The sequence below is a fragment of the Sylvia atricapilla genome, chromosome 7 (genome assembly GCF_009819655.1).
Source record: "Sylvia atricapilla isolate bSylAtr1 chromosome 7, bSylAtr1.pri, whole genome shotgun sequence".
Classification (NCBI taxonomy): domain Eukaryota; kingdom Metazoa; phylum Chordata; class Aves; order Passeriformes; family Sylviidae; genus Sylvia; species Sylvia atricapilla.
The window spans coordinates 13,821,938-13,846,867 of NC_089146.1; the positions used below are offsets into that span (position 1 = coordinate 13,821,938).

At 41.4% G+C, this 24,930-nt stretch overlaps 1 protein-coding gene across 24 annotated transcripts in view; it reads right to left on the reverse strand.

Moving 5' to 3' along the window:
- Positions 1-303: 303 nt before the first annotated feature.
- ABI2 (abl interactor 2) overlaps positions 304-24,930 on the reverse strand; it is a 66,036-nt gene continuing 41,409 nt past the window's right edge. For 3 of the 24 annotated variants that reach the window (XM_066322668.1, XM_066322678.1, XM_066322670.1), the window contains 8 exons: positions 20,320-20,417; positions 19,461-19,607; positions 18,356-18,480; positions 17,273-17,455; positions 14,614-14,772; positions 10,211-10,297; positions 9,712-9,885; positions 304-6,343 (listed from right to left, as the gene is read on the reverse strand). In XM_066322668.1, the coding sequence (XP_066178765.1) occupies positions 6,168-6,343; positions 9,712-9,885; positions 10,211-10,297; positions 14,614-14,772; positions 17,273-17,455; positions 18,356-18,480; positions 19,461-19,607; positions 20,320-20,417 (1,149 nt within the window). In that variant the 3' untranslated portion in view covers positions 304-6,167. The remainder of the gene's footprint in view (positions 6,344-9,711; positions 9,886-10,210; positions 10,298-14,613; positions 14,773-17,272; positions 17,456-18,355; positions 18,481-19,460; positions 19,608-20,319; positions 20,418-24,930) is intronic. The other 21 variants (XM_066322688.1, XM_066322682.1, XM_066322683.1 and 18 more) reach the window with 11 other exon arrangements.

A 24,930-nucleotide genomic window follows, 5' to 3' on the forward strand; every position in this document is an offset into this window, starting at 1 on the left:
GGGGGCTGTTGGTACACGGCAGGGAAACGCTCTCAGCCTCACGCTGCTGCCCTCAGCAGCAGAGATTTGGGAATTACAAGAGCAAGTGCAGGAAAGGAGGAGGCCCACAGAGGTTGAGAAGCTGCTGAAGGCAGCAGGCTGGATGCCAAGGTTTGTACATTTGCTGTGGGAAGTGCTGTGCTCAGAGATCCTAAGGGATAGGGCTCCTGCCCACAAGCCACGGCCCCTGGCCCTAGTGTGCTGAAGTCTGTAGCCAAAGACAAGAAAGGTGACACGGCTGTGGCACGCTCACAGAACACGAGGTGTGCTTTGTTCTTTTTATTTAGGGCTCATAACAAGAGGGTTTAGTACACAGCAACAGTTAATTCCAAGTACAATTAAAAAAATTTAAAAATTGGGTTTTGCACTCACTGGAAGGTGGTTCAAATGGCACACACACTAAAACGTTACTGGCGGCATACAGCTCCCCAGAGTCCTGCGGGCTTGGTCATTTACAGTGGGCTCTGCATCCATCCACTGCAGAAGCAGTGGCAAAAGCAAAAGCACAGTGTGCTGCTCCAACTGCAAACCAAAGTGGGGGATATCTGCTTTCAGAAAAAAGTGCATGGACAAAATCCATGTTAGACACTGACAGCTCCAGAGAATTCATAGAAACTACTTGTCCATGCAAGTTGCAAAAGACACTTTTTCAAATGTGAAAAGAAGCACTTGTTCTTTACAAAAAAATCTCGGACATGTCAGCACTTACCGAGGCGCTGTAATGGAAATAAATTTGTACATAGCTCTTCCTATTAGTCAATAGTAGTAGGATTCTTCAGAGGTGTAAAGAGAAACTGGAACAAACATACTGCACCCATTTCAGCAGAGTCCCCATGTCAGTGTTCAGCAGGGTCCTGGGTGTAGGCTTACCTCTGGACAGCAGGCCACTGCTGCCATCACTGTCTTGTTATATGTCTTGTAATAAGCACATGTGCTAATAAAATTAGTATATTTAGAGTACCAAAATAACCCCAAACCTCTTCTGCATGGGCTGAAAATTACACAAAACACATGGGTGGGATTTTTTTCAAATGAAAGCAACAGAACACCATGATCTGTGAATTATTCTTTCTAACAGCAGTTGTCAAGCCTTGGCTGCATAAAGCTTTCAGCACATCCCCATGGCCGTGAGGTGGGGGTCCCAATCTCTTTGAAGTTTTAACATCAGAAATAGGTAAATAGGGCTGTTACTACACATTGACTTCAGCTACTGCGGGGGAAAATCCCCAGAACAAACCACACATTATTCCCTTCTTGTACTTTTCTGACCTGTGTGTAATAACCGTTTTATTTTCCACAAAAACGCAGCTGTGGCAAATACTGGGAGATGCCAGAAGCTGGGGATGGTGAATACACCTGTAAGCACAGTAAATTCTTGTAACTGGCACCCCAGAAGCTGTAGCGCATGATCCTGCTGGTGCTCAGTTTCCATCACCACCGTCCCTAGAGGTTAGTGGTGTAAACCTTTGCCTTAGTGAATGCAGCAGTGCTGTACGTTCTCCACTGGCACGGTTGCCAACACAGATACTGAAGTCTCTGCATGGGGTTTGTAACACTGCCTGAAATGCTGCAGTGCCTCACCACTGACACTCAATACTCTGAATGCAACTACTGCTCCTAGTAAAGCCACAGCACCAGGCTCTTTTCAACAGCAGCCTCTAAGCAGCTTCCAAAAAGGGCCTGCAGAGAATACAGATGTCACCTGCTTTACAAAATATCCTATTGCACCTCTGGGAGGAGAAGCTCTGTAAATGCTCCCAACTTTACTAAACCACATAAAATTCTGTCCTTTCCAGAAAGGAAAATGCACAAGTTTTGCTCTATGCCTGGAGCCCACAGACATAACTAATAAAAAAGCAACCTCATTTCCAGCTGAGAGGCACATCCACAGCATGTGCTAGGAAGAGATGGAAAGTGCTAGGAAGAGCACAGCACTAAGTCACCACCAAGCACAGGTGGAAGACACCACAGAAGCTCAACAGTATCAGTGCACAGTCCTCTTCCACCTCTAGTCAACAATGTCCACATCCACAGCAGGCAGGCAGCCCACACAGTGGCCTCTGCTGGAAAAGGCTCCTCAGTCCTGCTGCTTCCTCGCTTTCTTTTCATGATCAGCAGAAATACTCCAGGTAAAAGTGGCACTTTTCAGAAGCTACATTACTGCCACTGTCAACTTTGGCTGTCACAAAGAACCCTCAGCAGCAAGAAAAGAAAATGCCCAGCAGCTGTGAAAGGAGAACAAACTGCTCTAGCAAGAACTAGCTGGCTCTGAGCCTTTCTGGCACCCACAGGTAAGCCACCCAGCCACACACCATGGTACCTGCGGTTCACACCAGCAGACATCTCCAGACACATTCAGGACATCTAACTCAACTATCTGCAAGCACAAGCTGAATGCCAGAACATGGTCAGCCTCCTGGTAACACACACCAAGCTGTCATCTACCTCAGGGTCACACCACACCTCTTGTCCTCCAGTGAGAGCAGTGGCTCTTCAGTGCCTCCTTGTGTGTCTGTGTCTAACCACTCAGACCAGCAAGTGATCCAGCACTGCTTCAGCTCTGGTGCCTACTCCAGCCAGTGCACATGGACACACCCTCAGGACACTCAGGCATAGAATTTGCTGGTTACCTCTCCTGCCTCTCTCAACCCTCCGCTTCAACAGCTGGAGGGGAAGAGGAAAGAATGGGTAAGACACATGCAACCTCAGCTATCACTCTTCAGCTGTTATGAAGGCACCAGAATGAACCTGCTTCAGCACTAGATGTGGACAGACTTGGTCAGACCTCCTCTCATGCAGGCATGTGACGGAGAGGCAGCTGTAGTTAACAGCTTTGTCCCTGGTGCTAAGAGGAAGGAAGAAATCTTTGATACACAGCAAACCAAGGCAAAATACACCGCTAGAGGATGCTGAACAATTTCTGTGCACAATGAAAACAGCTGTCTGGGCTAAGGCAGTTCTCACAAAGGGAGAAACATACATTTTGGCCATTCAGCACTCTTTGGGCTATGCTGGAGTGTCTCCTTCCCCCACCTCTCATGCATACACACTCTCGCTTCAACAGCCTGTGATGCAGAACACCATGAGCTGTGGCAGCAAAACTCAGCAGTGAAGAGATGTTGTGCACCTTATTTAACATACTGACGTGTTTCTTCCCCACCCCCCATTTGCCACCCCTTTTTAAAGTAAACCTGTAAATTAAAAAGGAGTGGGGAAGAGAAGGTTTTGGACAAGGAGAAGTACAAGGGACAAAACTGGTAACACAACCCTCACTGACTTTACTAGCATGCAATCTATGTAACATTAATATACAAAGCCTGTTTACCTTGGCCTGGTCTATGACCATTACATCACATCATCCCCAAACAAGCAACAGAATTAAAATCTGTACAAAATAAAAATAAGCATAAAACTCAACAAATTTCTTTACATTAGTACTGCATAATAAAGCATAAAACCAGCAGGAGGTGACCCAGAAATTCCATCCACAGCAGTTCTTGCAGGGCAAACAATTCCATGTACTATCAGCAGGGAGCAAACTAACCCCTGGCCCATCAGAGCAAAGCCAGTTCTTCAGGAGCTGTCACACATTCCACTTCCAGGGTTTTGCAGCCTCATCTTCTGTGCTGGGTTCTGGCAAACGTTCATCTCACACTGCTCTGCTCTCGCAACACAAAACTTGCAAGACGAAAACCCAGCAGACTGAAGATTAAGTATCACACACAGTGGGAGTACACACTACCCCACCCACCTGCTGGAAGTGTTCAAGCACAAGCTCTTCCTCAGACTAGGCTGACACATTTCACTAAAGTGTGACCTGCCAGCTGCAGCTTGGGTGCACAGGCAGAGGTTCAGCTCTCACTTACGAACTGATTAAGCTGCCCTAACCATGCATTTGAGCACTGTGGGCTCAGTTTTTGCCACAAACATATCCAAGACAAGAAAATCTCTGATATTCCTGAAAAACACGGCCCCCCTGTAAGCACCAAAGGCTTGTGAATGCTGCTGTTCAATCAACTTTGCTACAAGCATCGCCTCCCTGTGCCAAAGCTTAGACCTGCCCAATGACACTAGAAACAGTTATTCCAGTGACTGCACAACCAGTGGTTCTGGACTTGCTTCCACAGAAATGATGGGCTGAGGGAACTGAACATGGCTGCTTCTCTTAGTCATGCTGCAAGAAAACTTATCAGAGAGTAAAAGGCTTAAAGGGTATCTGTTCTGGCACTCATCCCAAACAGTGCTGTCAGCTTCCAGAAAAAAGACAACATGTGGATTAGCAAGGAAGAAACAACTTCTATCTGCACGAGTGTCTTCAAAATTGTCCTTCCTGCAGACTTTAACCAAACCAGTTTCTTGTGCGCTGTCACAGGAGTTCCACAAGCTCACAGCAGGTGACGACATTCCTCCATGGCCTACAAACATACCTATTTGCTTCTTCCCCTCTGAGCAGCTAATGGCACCTCCCTGCCCAGGCTGGCACCAAGCCTGCACCTCCATGCTGGGAGGGCAAGGGGCAGGGTCAGTGACCCGTACACTGGTGCCACTGCCATCACACAGCCAGCCCCGCTCTCCTGTGCACTGCTCTGTTCTTACACCGGCCTCCCCGGCTGCAGAGCTGTCTGGCCTTGGACAAGCTGCTCTTGGAACCAGCCAGAACTTGGCCAGGTGACAGTCTGAAGTTGCCCAGGAAGATGCCCTTGCCCAGGAGGCTCTCAGTACGGGATCATCTCAATTTGCAGGCTAACAAGACTTAACAGGAAATCTAATTAGTTAATGCATGATATTTACCCCAAGGTAACAATTAGATATTCCTAAGGGCAGACAAGTACAACCATCACTTGCAGTGATCTACTGCATACAATCACCGAGCAGAATTTTTAACTGAGACTAGATTAGAAAGCCAAGTATCTTCACAAGGGGCTACAGAGCCTTCACTTGGTATTACTCCACCCCAAGCCACCAGTACAGCTCAAATTATCTATTATATTAAACAGTGGAGAGGGCTAGGGGAAGAGCTAGGACTACTACTAGTTACTGCTTGGATTTCCATGGGAAACCAGTACACACAACAGCCCTTTCTGCTTCTGCTGAAGAGATTTTGGCAGCAGACATGAAGACGACAATTGCCGTTTGTCCTGCCTCTGCACAGGGCTCTCACAGTACATATGCAAATCTAGTCATCAAGTACAAAATAGCCAATTTACAATACCTGATTGGATTTTTAAGATTATATTGTGCATAAAACTAAAGTTGGGGACAAATTTCTCTAGTGCAAGCAGGCATGAGTAGATTTTAACCTTAGATCACACCCCCTAGAGTTAATCCTCAGACCGCAGGAGGACCTGTAAACTTTGTTTCACCTTCACCATCAACGGCATCTGTGAGTTCTGTTTGAACTGGCAGCAGCCGTGGCAAGGAGCTCGCTGTGGAGAGGAGCACAGTTACATCAGTGCAGAACACAAAACAAATATGTGGCATTCAGAAGATGAGAAATGGGAGTGGGGGTCCTCTGGGCTGCAGCCATCTGAATTGTCTAAACTCAAAGGTGAGTGAATGAAAGCCGGCTCTGTGTGCCCTTGTGTCAGCCTACGTGTGCAGAATCCAGCTATCTGGAAGGAATGTCTCTGTGTAGAAATCCCAGTGTTTGCTAGCACATAACTGTTCTTCCAGCTGCACTGGAGTGTGGTGTAGGAACAAGATGTCCACTGGCCAGTAACCTTCGCAAGCATCCAGGACATCCCCAGTGCCAGGCACTGCTTCCAGTCATAGTACTGTGAGGGCACACAGGATTCCTGAGACAGATCCTGAGGTCTGTCAGAATTGGAGTGAAGTATGAGCTACTCAACAAGTTTGTTACATCTGAATGGGTCAGCTTAATTCAAAGTCAGATAGCTCAGGATAGCCTCTGCTGGCAGCTGAAGAGCCATTTGTTCAAACAACTCAAATCACTATTGTCTTATCATGAGGGGGAAAAGAAAAAAAAAAAATCAAACCAAACTCAAAAGAGTGGTTGTTACAATTATCCTTCATTCAGTTATACTGGATGGGGCCCCAGAGGCTGGTGGAGATCTGGGAAGCCCTGACAGCTCCTGCAGCAGGAGATGCAGTGTTCTGTCCTCTGGTCTTCACTCTGAGTAATGCATGATCGACTCCACATAGTTCCCCGGGAACAGCCCTGTCACTCCATTCATGACCCCCTCATACCAGCCATCATCATTTTTCTTGATGACGTAAATGATGGCGCCTTCCTGAAATGAGAGCTCATCTTCCTTGTCCTTGGTGTAGTCATAGATTGCCACCACTAGGAAAGAACAGAACGTGACTGTTAGGAGAGGTAGGGGAGGAGGAGGAAAATCCAGTCACCCTCCCCTGTCCAGGCACTGTGAGTGTGCAGAGTAACCTGCTGAGAGAAACCGTCTCTTCCACTCCCCTTTGTACAAGTTCACACTTTGAAGCACATGAGCCAGGACTCCTTTAACTCTTCTATTCTTACTATTTCCAGCCCCACCAGAGGAAGTGTCCATCTGTATGATAATCTTCTGGTGTGTTGATAAACCAACAATGGTGGTTGTGAATCCCCACAGCTACGAACACTCAACTATTCCTGCATGTGCTAAACCAGAGCTCAGCACAGCTAAGGGAAGAAAAGATGAAAAAGGGAGTGTAGCAAGAGCTCTCTTCAGGCCACAGTCCAAATGAGCCAAGGCTGTTTTGTCCCTTAGCTACTTCCACATTTAAATCTCTACAGGTGTATGTGCATCTCAATATCCAGCAGCCACTCCCAGGGCACACAGCACCAAGGTGGGTGAATCCCTGTTAAGGAGCCATGAAGAAGGAAGGTGGAAATGTACACGAACAGTATCAGGACATTTTTCTTACAGCTGTAGAATATTTTACTGATGGCACAAGAATTGTTAGGAAAGGCAAAGAAATTTGACAAAGCACTTGGAAATATTAAACAGAACAGTCCTGAAATGCCAGAAAATAGACATCAAATTGATACATGTTTCCAATCTCAGTGGTATCATTATGTGTTTCATAGAGAAAGTTAGTTATGCCAGACTCTGAGTACTTTAACAAATAGCATCAATCACTGTTTTGAGCACTTGGCAATGAAACATGCAGTGCTGCCACTAAGGAAAAAAAAAAAGTATGTTGGACAGGGATCCTAAAATCTTCTGCTGGGGAGAGATGGAAAGATACTCTAATCTAAAGCAAGGATTAAAAATTAACAGCATGTGTTCATAAATCCACTGTCCAAGAGTCCTGGTAAACTCATCATTCTTTTCAAAAGAAAAGAGGTCATTTCCTTTTGAGGGAGCAAAGGAATCAACACAAACCAACACTAGGGAAACCTGAATCCAGAAGAGATTATAATATATACAGATCAATCCCAGTGGAAAATCAGAGTATGTACAGAATTTTTTTATCATGTGACTAGTGCATATTTTAAAAACACACATTGTTAGCTCTACAATTGTGCCAGCAGTTGTTAAGTAACTTATTCTGTACAGTTTTAGACATATAATTCTAAGCAAACAAAACAGCAATGAAGAAACAAGTACATTTTTAGCTTGAAAAACAAGTGTATGAACATGTGATACATTCCATTTAAGTCCTTCAAAATTCCTAAGCGTTTGTAAATTTCTTCCTAGAGTACTGGGCTATTTTTCTTCATTCTCTTGATGACAACAACAATCATCATCATTCATGGATCATGGTAACTTCCAATTCCTTTCTTTCTAACTTTTGAGTGTACTCTAGACCCTTTGGGTACTGAATGGATTCATTATTTCATGATCACAAGAAGGAAACTCTTCCTTAAGTTTGTGAAGAAAATTTGCTTCTTGTTAAGCCTCATAAAATTTACCTGAAGCCTGATTTTGTTTTTACATCACTACTCCTTCTTCCAGGATGTTATCTGTGTACTGGCCACAGTCCTCTCTCTAAAAGGCTCTTTAATCCTTCTGTCTGTAGTCCCCACAGTCCTACTGTGCCTGTCACAAGCCCTGAGTTATGAGGAGTCCAGGGCAGTATTGCAAGAAGAGCTCCAGATGAGACAGGAAGCAGCAATACTGACTCAGGAGGTGGCATCCTTCCCTGTCAGCCTGAGCCACGGCCTCTTTTAGTTTCTGTCTGAATATGTTTCAATGCAGTTATGAAAAACAGAATTACTCATTTAGGTTGGTATTCTTCCAATCAGTGATCTTTGGTTCTCCAACAATTACTCAGAGTTTGGCTGAACTCTGTTATATCCAACTGACCACAAATGTAGGCCACGCTGATTATCCAACTGGAATCTGTGAACACACTCTTTCTCTAAGTGGTGTAAGTGCAATTTTCCTTCTGGGTACCCATTTCCATTCACCTGATTTGCAGAGCCAGGTCATTTTCTTCTCTTTTCTTGCCACACATCCAGACACAGAGCTCAATGGAAAAGTGCCCTGCATATCCCTGTACACTGCAGACTGTCTGTTGCTATTACAGTCACATGGCAGTGTCCTCAGGGTCAGCATCCCCAGGAATTATATCCTACTCAACAATTTCTCCATCTGTTCCAAATGGATCTGCTATTCACTTCCATCCTCAGCTGCAAGCTAAGGCATATCTGAATGTTAAAGGTACCTCCCACACTGCTTGACCCTCTACAGAACAGGGTCACAGTGAATCCCATTCCAATATACAGCAACCCTCTGTGTTTGACACCTCTTTGGTGTTCCAGCTTCTATTGCTAAGGTCATTTACCCCAACCCTATAAAAGTGCTCTCATAAGAACTTAAATAGGAGAATGGTCATATCAAAAGTACAAGTACAAATCCTAAGACCTGGGAATTCTACTTACTGCGGGTAAATGTGTTGGAAGAGCTACTTACTTTCATCTGTTTAATCTACTTTGAATCACGTGACACAGAATAATATTTATAGGAACTTAAGGAGTTGCCACAAGATAAATTATTTTGCTGAATAAAGCATTATAATTCCCAGCAGTATTAGTATACACATTCTTTGGGTATTAAAGTTCTCTTTTAGTATAAGGTTTCTCATTCATTTTAAAGCTTCAAAGCTTGCTACAAAAAACTCACAGCCAAGCACTTCTCTCCCAACTCCAGCAAAGCAGTCAAATCTCAAACATGGGCTGAGTGAGCTCTTCATGTAACTACAACAGAACCCACATCTACGTCAATATCTCAGTTTTTTCTGGTATCCTAAAACTACTATTTAATAGTTCTTCATACACTGAAAGCAACTGTATTTTCTATTACTTTAAGAGTGTTTCTAAAAACAGACCACCTTTTAGATGTTTTGGTCATCTAGTTTTAAAAATACAGATCGAAATTGTGTTTTTGCATGAGTCTCTACATCAGTAGAGACAGTTTGGCTTCTTATACTTTCATTCTCCACAGGATACATTTTCTGACTAAAAGCATTATTTTCTCCAGCTTATCTTGAAAGACTCCCCTTTACAGTTTTGCTATCCTATGTGGGATGGAACAGATCTGTGCATATATGCACCTATATAAACTACTTTTGCTGACTGAAGTGCTGTAACACCAAACACTGGTATGAAGGAGTCCAGGCAGACTCCATGGCCAAAAGCAAGATGACAGGAGCACATACAAAAAGTTGTTACAAATAAAACCCTCTTGTCTCTTCTAGCTCCAAACCTACCCTTTTCTAAGTATGTCCTGGGTGCCCAAGGAGGGTCCTCCTCAGCATAGGGATCGCTGTACTCCACCACAGCTGCTTCCTCCTCCTCATAATCCTCTGGAGGTGGGGGAGGAGGGGGAGACTCATCAAACACTGCCTCATCCACGGGCGGTGGGGGGGGAGGAGTATCTGAAACTGAAAATAAGGAACAGGACAACCATGAAAATGTCTCTACAACCCTGTTAGCTGCTTCAAGTAATACCCTCTATCCCAATTAATTGCAGTGGGACCAACAGGTATGATTTGTGAAAATACAGTAGAGACAAGAAAATACCAAGAAGGAAGGACCAGGTACCTCCAATACGATTATTTCTTTTTCCCACCCTTCACCATTTCAGACAAACTTGCAGAGGCAGTAGAGAACGCAGAGTTCTGGCTATCTACAGACAAATCTTTCATCAACTCAATCCAAAAGCCACATCCAGTAATAAAACATAGCACAAGGAAGCAGCAAACTTACTGTTTTCTTGAACTCTGGCCACAAATCCCATTAGTGGTAACTGTGGAGTTACCTGTAGGATGGAGGGGGGAGGAGGAGCAAGGGATGCTGCCACAGAAATTAAAAAGAGAGAGGCATCTAGTTAGAAACACAACAAAGCAGCAAACAGGAAAGTAGACATCATCACCACTCAGACAGTGCAGCAGGCTGCTAAGAAGCTGAGATAAAAAGACTGACATTTGAAGAAAAATGGCTTCAGGTGGTTTAAACATATTCCTAATCCTTTCTTCAAGGATATTCCTCTATATTTAAAATTTCCAACCCAGCTCTTTTTCATAACATTAAGAATCCATGCTGAAATATTTTTCTGTTTTGACTATGAGATTCCCTTAAGATGAAGTTTATGACTACAGAATATAGCACTTTATGAACAGACCTAACTAAAAAATATATCAAGAGGACTCTCTGCCTATAATCCTCCCCCTTTCAAATCTAATTGACATTTCTGGAGGGGATTAACAGCATCTATGAATCCCTAGTAATGAAAATGGATATAACTCTTTTTTTTTCCAAGATGTAGGCCAAAAACCCCCATTGAATGAGGCAGCTATTTTAGAAAAACAGAAAAAGATGCCTTTTGAGAACTGCAGATCTGAAAGATGCAACACTTCTGATCTTATTGACAGAACAGAGCACACTGTGCTGCTGCCAAACCACAGGGCCTATTCCAGATGTGCTGCCTGGTTTCCTCCCCACCTGACTTCCCTGCACTGAACTCTGAACAACCCTTTCACTGGTACCAGAAGAGCTCTCTTTGTACAATAAGAGCTCCCTTTGTACAATATATGTGAATTCCCAGTTAAAGAAGATACTTTCAGCCAGTTGCAAATGCTTTAACACTGAACTATGGTTTAAGCCTGGAATGTGAGTTTGAGTTACCTAGTTAAAAAAAAAAAAAAAAAAAAACAACAACAAACAAAAAAAAACCCAGCTAACTAGTTTTATGTGAGTTTAGTATCATTTTGAATAATGCAATGCCTAAATTCTTTAGGCAAGTTGCAAGATGATTTTTCACTCAGCACACCTTAGGAGAAGCACAAATAATTAATTTCTTGTTAGTATGTGGCAGACAAAAAACATTTAATTATGTCCAAAGGGATTAAGGGGAAAAAAGTCTATACTCCATGTACCAATACATTTATTTAGCTATCAGACAGAACTAAACAAATTTCAGGATAATTTCAGAGGTAGTAAGAAAACTGACAGGTATGATGTAGCATTTTCCAGACTTAATTCACATTATTGTAGCAAGAGAAGAGTTCTACAGCATTTACAACTCATGTCTCAAATTTTCTTCTGTTTGCTTATACCAGTAACAACTATCTTAAGTGCTTTGAATTTCTTCTGTCACTCACTTCACATTACTTTCCGAACCACACACCATAAATGAAAAAACTGACAGCAACCATCCTTTTTGTTGCAAAAATATCTTGCAGCTCTATATAAAGTTCCATTATCTCACCACTTAATTGACATCTCCTGAGAAAAAAACTGAAATACATTTCTGATTACAGTTTCTTTGACTCAAATCACCTGACCTCAGAGTATTTATTCCTTCGAGTGTAACTACAATTGCTGTGGCAAGATTTGGTTTTGCATTTCTTCAAAGCAGAAAAAGGGAACCCGAATTTTAGGTCCTACTGAAAAGCAGTAATATGCATCAATTCAGCATCCTTGTCCCTGCTTTTTCAATTATACGTGCTATAAAAGTGTTTCACTTCAAAATGATTGCTCTATTCAACATCATAGGGATTCACAGAATCCATACCTATGATAGGAGAGTAGCTCCAGTTTCCTTGGTCTCTTCAGTGTACTCTGTTCAGGAGCTATATATATTTCTTGGAAAGAAGTAACAAGGCTTTCCACGGAGAAAAATAAATCACTCCAGACAAGCATGCCAAGCAAATACAAAAAAATTCCCAGGTTCAGTTTGGGTTGTGTAGTTGAATCACAATGGTGATGCTAACACGAGCTGACAACATTCCTTGTGTATCTTAACCCCTCACTTTGTGCTTCAGTCTTTGCACTGTGCAGGGACCATCACAGTATTGTCTCTATATGCTATATAATTACTCTAGTTTTGACCTTTAAGAGGCAACACAATAAATATTTTATTACTAATTATTTTGTTTATTAAATGCATCAAAAGAACTTGACCTCTGCTGTATAAACATCATCTTAAATGTATAAACATCATCTTCCTTCTATACTGACCACTGATAAATTTAATACACAGTTACTGTAAATTAATTCAGAAATGCTCAAGAGCATCTTTCACTGGGCAGCTTCAGACTGGTAAGAATTCAGCTGTACAAATGAGGTGGGGTGCAACCACCACCTCAATACTTGTCCAGGTTCTCCCTCATGGTTTTTAGCCTGTGCTGAGCTCTATATTGCTTAGATAATGATATCCAAAGTTGCAAGGTTAAAGCACTTGTTAGGTGGCTTGGCTGGCAAGAGTGGCTTTGGGACAGACACATGCTGAGATCATTTAGAGTCTGCATTTCTTAATATTTTCTTTTCATTGTTAAAAAGGTCTCATCACAAAGCAGAAAAATTGTATTATCTTGAAGTGGCATTTAGCAGAACAGGGCAATGCAAGTACCTTTCCTCCTCCTGTCAAGTGAAAAAACAAACATGACTATGCCACCTTTTTAAAAAAAGGCAATGGGAATAACAGGACTGTATTATTGCCAAACAGTCTACAGACAACAAAAAAGCCATAGCTGGCACCCTCTTCTGCCTCTTGTAAGGTCTCTCTTTCCCCTCTTGTTTTCTGCCTCTCTTCAGGAATGCTGAGAAAAAAATGTGGCCTCTGTGCCATCACTACTAAACCTGCTCCTTCCAGACACATCAGTGCCTCTGTTCTTAGGCTTTCATCAATTATGCATGCTTGAACATCCTCTCCTTTCAAGGTGAACTCGAAAAGAACCTTGGTTTAGTGTAACTGCAAAGCTAATAAATTCTGTATTCTGCTGGTATATAAAAAAACCCCTCTTACTACAACTGCTTATTTATATTGTCTCAGATATGCCAATATAACTGAAGTATTTTGTTTGTGATTTACAGTTCAAGTGACTAATCACCATAATCATTACCTTCTTTCTGGATACACAGACTGAACTGTGGTTATGCAATTTATTTTAAGTCTATTTGGCATCTTCTATGATTACCTATTAACAATGCAATGGTAGCTTGCAGAGAATGATCCCTTTGTTAAAGCAAAAAACACACAGCAGTCATCAAAAACTCTCTGGATATACTGAAAATCGTCTTTATTGCAAAAATTGCTTTAGTGTAATCCTGAAAGGTTTCTTTTGTTGCTATTAACCCTTTCCTTCTTGCCTGTTCCCCCCTTCAGCCTTCAGCATACTCAGACAATATAACCTATTTCAGGCAACTGGGCTATGATTTAGCCCTACAAGCTCCTCCATTTCCCTGTGCCCAGCAGGACCATTCATTTCCATCTCAAGCTCAGCACAATCCTCACCCTGCAGGGTAGCTCACAAACAGTAACAGCCAAACCTGATCAAATCCCTTAAATGCAGATTACAGCATTTGACCTAATTCCAAGTTCAGTGCTCAATTAGAAAAAAAACAACAAGCAAACAAAACCAAGCCCAAAAGTAACCAAGCAACGCACACACTCCCTTCAAATCCTACCACCACAAAACACCAGCATACTGTAGTACTCGCAAGTCAACATTCAATCTTGCTGGTATCAGGGCATTTCCTGACCAGAAAACTTCAGTGTGTGCCCTGCATCTTTCTATGGCTTTGTCAAAAGATAAATTCTCCCCATGTCTTGTATAAAACCCTCCTGCCCCACCAAAAGCACAGGAAGGAGGACTCCTTAGGTAAGAGGCTGACACACAAGACACTCACTCCCTGGTAAGGTCTCCTCTTGCTTTGTAAGGCAGATCACCCATAAAATAACATGGCTTGTGGACTCAGCAGATGACACAGCTCCCTTGCACCCAAACACCACTGGTGTCTCCAAGGTGTCTAATGCTTATCCCTGTGTAACAAGCACAACTGCTTGAAGTGTACATTACCCAGAAGGAAAAAGCACACACGATAAAGACTGATTAATGAAGAATCAGCGTTCTGGTGCAAAATCAAATACCCATCCCACACCAAAGCAGGTCCATGACACATGGTGCAGTCAAGGACTAAAGCCTGTCTGATAGGGACTGTGACAAATTATTTGGCAACAAAGACGGCATTTTTTTAAGATGCTTGCCATAATGCAGCTTTGGCACAGCTACCAGCAACATACTGAAGGTGCAAGATCTGCAGTGGAGACAGAACATAAAATTTCAGGGAGCTGAAGGTCACTGTTGACCGCAACTGAGGTTTCTTACCTGGGTTCTGGTTGTAGAAGGGGCCCCCGTTGATCTGGTTCTGAAGGCTGCTCTGTGATGTGATGGAAGGAGGCCGCCGATACGGCAAAGACCCGCCGATGGTCGGGGGCGTGTGCCGAGCTGCAGGCCTGTTCATGCTGTAGAACTGAACGGGGTGACCTAGGGGAGAGACAGAAATGCTTCAGCAAAGAGAAGACTGATGCCTGCCTTCTCTCTACCTGCATTCAAGTTCAAAGGTTTGGAAAGGTTTCTGCTCTTTATTTTAAGACAATCTGCATCCTAGGAGGAGTCAGGAAGGACAGCGAATGTCTCAAGAGCAATGCAAAACATAACTCTCCCAACTGCCAGCACTAAGCTTTGCCTACCAAAGCCACTAAGAAAATACAAAGTGTTTAAGCTACTAATCTTCAAAATGAAAGAAAATAATATCTGGTTATCTATTTTAAATAATGTATTACAATAACTTCTTGTGAATTTAGTTATTTCTCAGCCTGCAAAAAGCTCCCCAAAACATCAGTTCCACGATTAAGGAACACACATGCAAAAAATAACTGCAGGCATTTCCAGGATTCAAAGCTGTTACTGTCTGTAACTGAGAAACACAGTACTACCTTAGTGCCATTTAGAGGATATTCAGAGAATCATCTGGGGAGAAGGGAATGTTAGAAACTGCTTGTAGAATGGAATAAATGAAGTCAAACTAAAAGACTCTCTTCGAAGGGAGCTGTCAATTAAAACAACTCCTCAGAAACTTGCTCTGTATTTTCATTACTCTCTGTATAGAAGACATTGGTCGTGACTCCCAGCAAGCAATAAATGAAGCAAGGTATCTTCTCTGTATATATATATGTAAATAAAATTCTCTGGATGTGATGCTGTATATAACAGTAAGCTGGGTTTATTATTCCCATATGTGTTATTATACCCCACAAACTATTCTGTCTCCACCATTTGTCCTAGAAGCAAATTTGAGAGTTTGCAAGAAAACAAGGGGAGTAGGGATGGTCACTGTGGTTGAGGAGAGAAGTAAACAGAGAAACAGAACAAAAGGATGTACAAATTTTAAAAAACCTGCACTGTTCTTCATTATGTTTTGCTTGCTTTGCACAACTTCATACTAGGTCAGTAAATAAAAATACAAGATGCCAGCTGTTACTTGCTTGTAAGAGCAAATGCATGAACTACAGAGTCACAGTCCCTCTGCTTTGTACCAATAATGTAGCATACCATATAAAAACATGCACTTTTTACAGATAAGAAACAGCTAAGAAAGAATCCATTTTATAAAGGCTTTGTCCCATTTTTCCTGATGTTTCTTTCCAATATGTTTGTCTCTCTCTCTCTCTGTTACTTAATGTACTTGCAGAAATTGGTGGTGATTGGAGAGAAAGGAGGAGAGAGGACTAAGATATTTTTAAGGACCAAAAACTATGACTTCATAAGTGGTGACCTATGCAGCCTCTTCAAATATTTTATTTCAGAGAATCCATACAAGCAGGGAAACAAAAGATCTTAAAAATAGTAACTAATGTGAAATTTCTCTTATGAAACTGTGAATGTGAATTTACAGTCATTAAAATATTAATCTTTGTTTGATTTTTGACTTATAAAAATACAGAAACAACATGGCTTAAGAACTGGAATACTGACAGTGCATCAAAAATGGAAAACTGATTGAGGCCCCATATGCCACAGCTCATCTTCATGAAAGCAGTTTAGACATCAGAATCATCTTCTGAGACCAAAGTTCATCATACTTTAGAAATTTCTGGTCACAGTTATGGATTCTAGTGTAAATATCTTCTAATTTTGTATGAGCCACAGGCCTTTAAACTACATTTCAAGAATGCTTCTGGAACCTGGTGCAATTCCTACTAAGAGATGAACACTAATAAGCACACAAACCAACTCCCACCCCTGTAAGCAGCTTCCACCATAATGTAAAGTAGAAAAGCATGCGGGTAGCTACACAAGAATTTAGCTGTCTGAAGGAGATTTTAACACTGCAATCTCCTCATCCAAAGGTGATACAGAACAACGTTATGGCTGCTAAGTGTGACACTCTGCAACTTCAGCACATGAGAAAATGAAAAGTGCAGTACTAAAAGAAGGAAGTTGCAATATACACCCTGAGTACCACATACGAAAACAAAATGCTTTAATAACAGTCTGCATAATAAAAACTATTTACCTAATACTGGACACAAAACCCTGCCCTTTTCATCAGTTCATTAAAGGGAGACTTGTCATTTGACAGCATTGAAGAACCAGTTACATAAACTATACTTTACCAGATGCACTTTTTTAAAATTGCATTTATGGAAGAGAGCAAAAAGACCCAGCACTATCAGTGCTGGTTCCTACCAAACATAATTATTCTATGAGTATCCAAACATAAAAAAAAAGTTATGATTTCGTGAATTATATAAATGTAAGAATCATAAAATTATAAAATTAAATTATTGCTGTTCATAAAATCAGCACACCTTGAATTGTCTACTGTAACCATGGCCTTATAGTTGGGTATTAGCAGATGCTTTCTAGTTATAATTAAACTTTTAAAAAAATTATGAATCACTGCTGCCAAAGTAACTTTGCAAAGCCTTGGATCATGATCACATCTGGGTTCATCTGTCCAGCAGCTGGAGCAGAGACTCACCTGCAGAGGGTGTGGAAGAAACAGCAGGGGGAGTTGGAGAGGTGAAGCCATCAGCAAGGGGCTGAGCTCCTGCAGCAGCAGCAGCATCTGGGGCAGCAGAGGAAGGGGCAGGAGGAGCAGGAGGAGTGGGGGCAGGAGCAGAGGTAGCAGGAAGGGGAGAAGTGCCAGCTGAGCCAGCAGGGGCTAAGTGAAGAGAGGAGGAAGAGGTGGAGTTAATAAGGAGATATGTTAGCAAGGATTAGAGAAAGCCTCTGACTATTCAGTGTTAGCTAATTAGCTGCACAGTATTTCAGAATGCACGACATGAGAAAACAATGGAGCTGTTAAAGAAAGGCTCATTCCTGTGTAGATGGTAAATGAGGGTCAAGCAAATCCACTTCTTTCCAGGTCTGAAGGGAACACAACCCAAAACTTTTCAGTGAAAGCCATTACTTTTGAAAGATGTCTTTGCATTGTCTTATTTATGCTCCAATGTCTAGTATGGCTGTCTTCAGCTTTTGTATGAATTAGAAAATACAAGGAGGAAACAAAAAAAAAAATCTAGCTTTTTGTTTCAGAAGCATGTATTTTACTGCAAGCCAACTACAGGCTCTTCTTCACTGAAAAGGCTGAGCAAAGGAAAAAGAAGTACTAAAACACTTCCTAATTCTGCAAAGTCTGAGGCCATTGCATTGAGCAAGTATCTCTGTGACAATTCAGACTTGCATTGATTTACTCAAGATTTACTGTGCCTGCCTCTCATTCAAATTCTCTAAAAACATGCTTCTATGTATCTGCATAAACAGCCAATGAAAAAACACTTATTTGCTTAAAGGGACAAGGGAGAAGTGTCCCTCAGCCCACTGAAAAAGGTGCTGTGTCCTACCTTGTCACATGCAGGCAGCCAGGCAAAAAATTCTGATAAACAAATTAATACATAAAAGGAACATTACAGCACATCAGACACTGAGAGAAGATACTACTTGATTCAAACTCGTATTATCAATAGCAATGAACTCTGGGCTTCCCCCCTGGAGTTTAGGAAACTGCAAATGCTCAAGGTTAACAGTGAGGCAGAAAGAGGAGAAAGAAGTTTCCGTTTACCTGGATAGACACTAGGAGGAGATGGTGTGGGAACAGCAATGGGAACACCTACACTTCCACTTCCACTGTTCTCTCGACTGCTGCTCCGACTGCTTGGGTGGCTTCCTCCACTACTGCCACTGCTGCTGTAAGAAACCAAAGTAACCAGGGTATGAATATGCTGCTGCTCATGCTGAAACATAAGATCCCTCACAGAGCATCTTATGAAATCAGAGAAGTAACAGGGAACAAGATAAAAGAAACAAGGATGATATAAACCTATATAGAGCTGGGCTTTCCTGAAATTCTCCACTTCGACTACAACAAAAGAGGGGGTTTTTTTTAGTAAGTTACCCTTAGTGAACTTTGCCCAAAAATGAAATGTTTCCAGAACCTTGTTCAAAGCACATGATTCCAGGGTTGTTAAGCCCCTACAGAGCAAATACAGACCCTTTTCCTATAACTTAAAAACTTATAGAGTGCTTAGACTGTGATTCATATGCTTTCATATGAGACTACTAAAGCCTAAAAGTTGTAAGGTAGTAAAATTCAGATTTCTCATCTTTTAAGTCCACTTTTTTAGCCATCCTCAAGTACTCACTTTGTTTAAAAAGTAAAGATTTCAAGGAAAGTATTTAGAGATATCACATCATGAAACTAACTGTCCTAGAGAAAAAGCTAGTCTTCTGCAGAGCCTCTGGTAAGGCAGTTTAGCTTTACTCTATGTCTGAAATTATCAAAATCCTCAAAACACTAGGCTACAATTTCAGCTCTTCAATCTATAAACATTGAAGATTGTTCAAAAATGTCAAGCATAAGCATCTAAGCAGCCTTTCAACATTGTAGAAAGCAAGTTCTGTACAAAGCCTTCCCTCAGCTTGGTAACCCTTTAGTAAAATAGCATCATCATCTATCTCCTTGAAAGAAGTCACAATCTTAGTAATTCATTCTGTACTCTAAGTGACAGCTCTAAAACTGAGGTGAACAGGGGATGAAGTGAATAAGGTCAACAGGACTCCCTGTTTTGGTTTCATTAGCGGTCACTGTCCTCAGGCCAACGGGACTCCCAGTGCCCAGGATGACCGCGGGTCCCCAGCAGAGGGAGGGGCGGGTTCCCGGGCGGTACCTGTAGGTGCGGTTGCGCTGGTTGACCGAGGCCGTTCTCACGGGGCTCTGCTGGGCCGGGGCCATGGTGCGCGTCGGGCTCGGCACGTAATCGTTGGGCACCACCGGGGGCCGCACGGGCTCCAGCGTGCGGTACGGAGAGTGCCGCCTGCACGGCAAAGTCACCCACAGCACAGTCAGCGCAACGCACACACAACTCCGCGCGCGCTGAGACACCTACACACCGATCGCTGACGGGAGCTTAAAAACGGGCTGCTTCTGTAACTTGGCACTACTTATTTTGTAGGATGAGGGGAAAAAAACAATTAAGGATATTCTCCAGGTACTTCAGTCTTCCCATCAGTAAAAGCTGTGCTGCAAATCCCATTCTTGTTTAAAAGGTAAGCCATTATCTTGCATTAAAATAAAGCATCTTGTTCTGTATATACATACATAATCACACACCAGCAAGCAGCATTCATCCCACTTATAACACATTTTCTAAGGTCAAAATCAGGTTCATAAACTTTGCAGGAAAGTACATTCATCAAGCACAGCAAAAATAATTAACGAACATACTCATTTTTCAGTTGTTTAGCACCACCTGTGAAAGTCACAGCTAATGACACTTTACTCTAAAGTATGTAACTAAGTGTTCTGCACTGAGCAAAATTCCTGTTGGGAACGGCTGATGATGCTCCCTGTCTTCTGGCAGTAGCACACTAACAATACAAAGACATGACCAGTATTAAGGGGATGCAGATATAACACCTCTTGGCCTTTGTGAATGCTTAAAATAAAGCCACGAAACCTCTCCCACTACAGAAGAAGAAAGAATCTTCCCTCTTTTCCCTTCCGTTCACCCACTCAACTGCACTTACCCAATAGTTCCTTTTCCTGACATCGGTGGACTTGGTGGCTTCTGGGTGGGTGGTGTTGTGCGAGGCAGCCCACCCATCTTCATATTCTGGGTGCTGACCTGCATGGAAGAACGGGGAGAAAAACGGCCTTCACTGAGCTCAGGGTCCAGGGGAGACACTGAGATGCCTTCAGCAATTAACTCTAAGTAGGGGAAGGTTTAAACAAACAAAAAAACTCGAGAGGCCATGCGTTTCATGTGCAATTTCCACTCTGTTAAAAGTCAAGAGTTGCGCTCAAAGGACTCTTTATTACATAGCTTTTAGAAATTTTACAAAAAAGTCAATTTGCCTTCAGGCTATCACATAAACATTAAATCTCTGAGAATACAAACACTGTAACTAACTTGGCTCAACCTCCCAGTCATCTTTTGAGAAAAAGGCAGTTATTTCACCTGGCACTACTGAAATAGTAAATCTGCAAAAATATTTTTGAATACTGCTTAAAAATACTAAGGCTTATCTAATAGGCCGCAATCTAATGTGATTTATACAGATATGCATACGTCAAAGTAATTTATAAACATTATCTGTTCATGTTTTAATGTTTTCACAGCTTATAAAAACTTTTAAAGATATTTACTTTAAATATTAGTTACATATATGTAAACATACAGAGAAAGCTATTTTGAGGAAAAAAAGCAAAGGTGTGTTTTTCCCCCCATTAAATCTGTAGCAATTTCATCTCTGGGAGTTAATAAATACATGTACAGGGAGAAAAATATTTAGCAGTGATGTGATATAACTGCAGTTGTCCACTTCCCCTCTGTCAGGTTAAAATACTAATGAAGCAAATTTTACATAAATAATTTACCCTAACTTCTTTCAAAAACCCATCTGCATTCCCGACTGAGTGATTAATCTAGGAATTGTAAACAACTGAGCATTTTGCTTCTGTGTAATCTGCCAGCCAAGCAAAATTCCCTCACTGCACACATCCTTACAGGAATCAGTACACGGTCTGCTTACAAAAGAGCTCAAATTTACGACTGCCTGAGCTATTGCTTAGGCACAGAGATACTCAGCAAACCTAAACAAGTGTACTTACATCCCTCTCTTTGTTCTTCCTGTCATGCTCTATCTCACAGAGTTTCTTCTTTCTAAAACTAAGTCCTGGCTACCGCCCCCACCTCCCATAGAAAAATGAAACAGCGACCAAGGTGCTCCAGAGTATTTGCAAACATCACTGAAGGCAAATTACTCCTTCAAAATTTTAATCCTCTAACAACTCACTTAAAACCTTGGCAATGTTTAGATTTGTGAATTGATAAATATTGACTAGAGTGCAGAGTAATATGTTCAGTATTCTAATCCACTGAGACCTGATTCTCTGGCTCTTAATAATCCCAGTGCTATCACATTTTTAATCTGCAGGGAGGAAAAGAAAAACCAAGCATTGGAAGGGGTTATTTTGTCCGATTCCAAAACAGATGTTTGGATTCAGTTGTGCAAGTGTACTCTGTAATGCCAATTTAAGACAAAATTATTTTGCACGGCATTTTAAAGTCCTTTAAGCCAACTCTAAGCAACAAGAAATCTAAAGTTAATTCAAGTGAGGGATGAGGTAAGCACTGAACTACAACTACTTGAAGGGAAAAGGGGAAGTGTAAAATGAAATACATTTTATTCTATACACGTAACATTTAAGAAATAGCAAAATCTGAATTTTTTTTTAAAGTTGCAGCACCCCCTGTATTTCCTCTTTTATTAAACATGCCTGTTTCACCCGCCTACCTATTTGAGTCTTCATAAGAAACCTCCCAAAACAAACAAAATCCACCTTAACAAATGCTCACTGAATTGTCACTTGCTGTATTTCAAACAGCCCACTGAGCCTCTGCGTTTGGATGTCTTTAGATGACAGACCAATCTGTGTGCTCCTGAATAGTCCATTTAGGGCTTTTAACTGGCTACACTATTGTTTCTGAGGAGATGATGTAACCACTTGCTATCACTTGACAGTTAATATAAAATTCCACATGTTTGATACAAATCATGTTGTTATATTATATACAATGACTGCAGGAACAAAAATGAACTTCTAGACATGCCCAGGGCTAAAGCTATAAAAAGCCAGGATGGCTGAGGTGGAGGATGCTGGACCATCACACCGGGTACAGCCCGAAGTGCAGGTAACACTCGCCTCACTAACACACAGCTCCAGTGGTGACTGCTTAGTATTTTCATTAACACTGCAAGTATACAGATCCTTGACAAAGGATAGGAAGAAAGCTTTAGAAAATGTGGCCAAACAAACGATGATCCCTTTTTATCCCTGGAACCTGGCAAAAAGAAACCATCCTTTAAAAAAAACTAACCTATAAGATGAGGAAATTCACTGACAGTAAGTTTAGTTTCCGGGTCTTGGAAAGGACTTTTCAACATCGAAACTGAAATGTTCAGAGTGCAAGTAATTTAAATTTACAGGGCTCTCTTCAAATCTGACAGGACTGATGGCTTTAAAATCAGCTACTCTAAGTTAAACAACTCTGTGCAAGTAACTTACCCTTTGATTATTGCCAAATAATCACAGAAGAGAAATTAAAAATATACAATTATTTCAACAGTTCTGATTAAAATGGACAGATCCTTGGAAATAAAAGCATGCAAGATGCTAAAAAAATCTAAAACTGCACCAACTGAGATTAGAACACTGTAATATATACAGCTGTCTCCTATAATAATTTCTACTGGAGGGGATGGAAGGCCATTAATGCCCCCTCTCTTCCAAACTTCACTGTATTGCCTTTTCTATTTTGCACATATGGTTGTAAATACAGTTTCCATACACAAATCCTCACCCACACACATCCCTCTTACAAACATCTAAAATCTGAAGCAACCAGCAGAACTCAAGGTCACATTTGCATTCGCTGTGAAGTTTAAAAAATCATTTTTCTGGAGTAAGCTGGTATTTGCCAGAAGTTGCTCTGTTTCTGATATCACTTCCCCTGGTTCTGCACAGCTGGAACCCAGATGCAGCTGATTCAATGAGACGGTGAAGGCAGAGGAATGCCCCTGTCTGACAGTGGCCTGTTTGACTGCAGGACCCCACAGGGCTGGGGCTGACTTCTAGTTTAAATCTTGCAAATCATTTTAAGGAAATGCATAGCAAAAGAGAGCCTGCTACCAGAAAGACAAAGGAGTATCTATCTCTGCCTTTCCTCACAACTGCACAGTTAACCAGCCAACCACTGTGTTTAGAACAGGAAAAAAATAAGAGAGGCAGTAATGACTTGGGCACAAAGCTCAGGAAAATACCACAGCTGACTGATGTAAAAGCAGAAAGACAAGCCTGTAAAAAGACAAACAGGACACAGGGTCTGTGCCAAATATATGCAGGGATTTTTCAAATGTTTTTTTTTTCTTTCACAAAAGAAAGAAAGAAAAAAAAATATTACCATAAGAAGTTGTGGAACACCAAATAATTCTAATGAGATCTTATTTTTTTTATATTGGATACCTTGCAGAAGCTTTTTATAGACAAATTAGCAAGCACATGCACCACAGAAAAATATCTCTATCAAAGCTGTAACTTTGTTAGCACTGGAGCTGGAATTGGAAGTTTTGCTGAGGACAAAACTACAAGAACTAATTAAAAAGTAAGACATCCTAGAAAATGCTCTGGGATCCAGCCCCACAGTAACAGCTGTAAAATGAACTGTAAAGAAATGGATCCCTAAGGACCATTCTATTTCAAGAGGGTACAATAGTATTTTATCCAATATTTCCTATTATTGAGCTACAGTTTTAGAAAGGTACCATCTGATGACTTCAAGACACAATACAGCACTGACTAGAGCACTCAGAAAAAAAACCTTCTTAAGTTGAATTTTTTTAATAATTAAGACTTAATTGGCCAATTTCTAATTTTGGCCACTGGTTTTTCATAGATTCCAGTGATTAAAACACCATCTTATGGTCCTACCTATGACTGAGTTTCCTTCATAGTTTCATTTTCATCAGCATTTAACATTCTGAGTTTCTTCAGCACTCCACTGTACAAGGAATCTGTACTGAAATAAATTGGCTAAAACTGATAAATTCTGCCATTCATTCAATTTAATTCTTGGGAATATTTTCATAAGCAAGAAAAAAATAAATTTCACTGAACAGGAAGTGCAAAAATACATAGTTGCGTAGGATATGAGAACTAGTCTAGAGACTGCAAAAACTATTTGCATCAATGTCCTGTATTTATACAGACCTGAGGCACTTACCTGCAAGAAAGCAAGCAAGGTGGGCTTTTTGGGGGGTTGGTTACTTTTGGTTGGTTGGTTTTATTTTCCCCCCAAAATCCTGAATACCAGATATTCAACACAATCAAACCTTAGGAGGAGCTACTTCTAAAGCTGGACACAGCTAGAATTTTTTAAGTCCTCTACATTCACACCATATTTTCTAGAACTTTCAGGATGTTGAAAGAGTAATTTTTTTTGCCCAAAACTTAGTAAGAAAAATTGTCCCATCAGTGATGTTTCACGGATTATATTCAGAAACTTCAGACAGTTCCTCGACCTTCTTGAGCAATTTTATATCCAATTATAGGAAAAAACAACCCAAGGCTGAATAAAA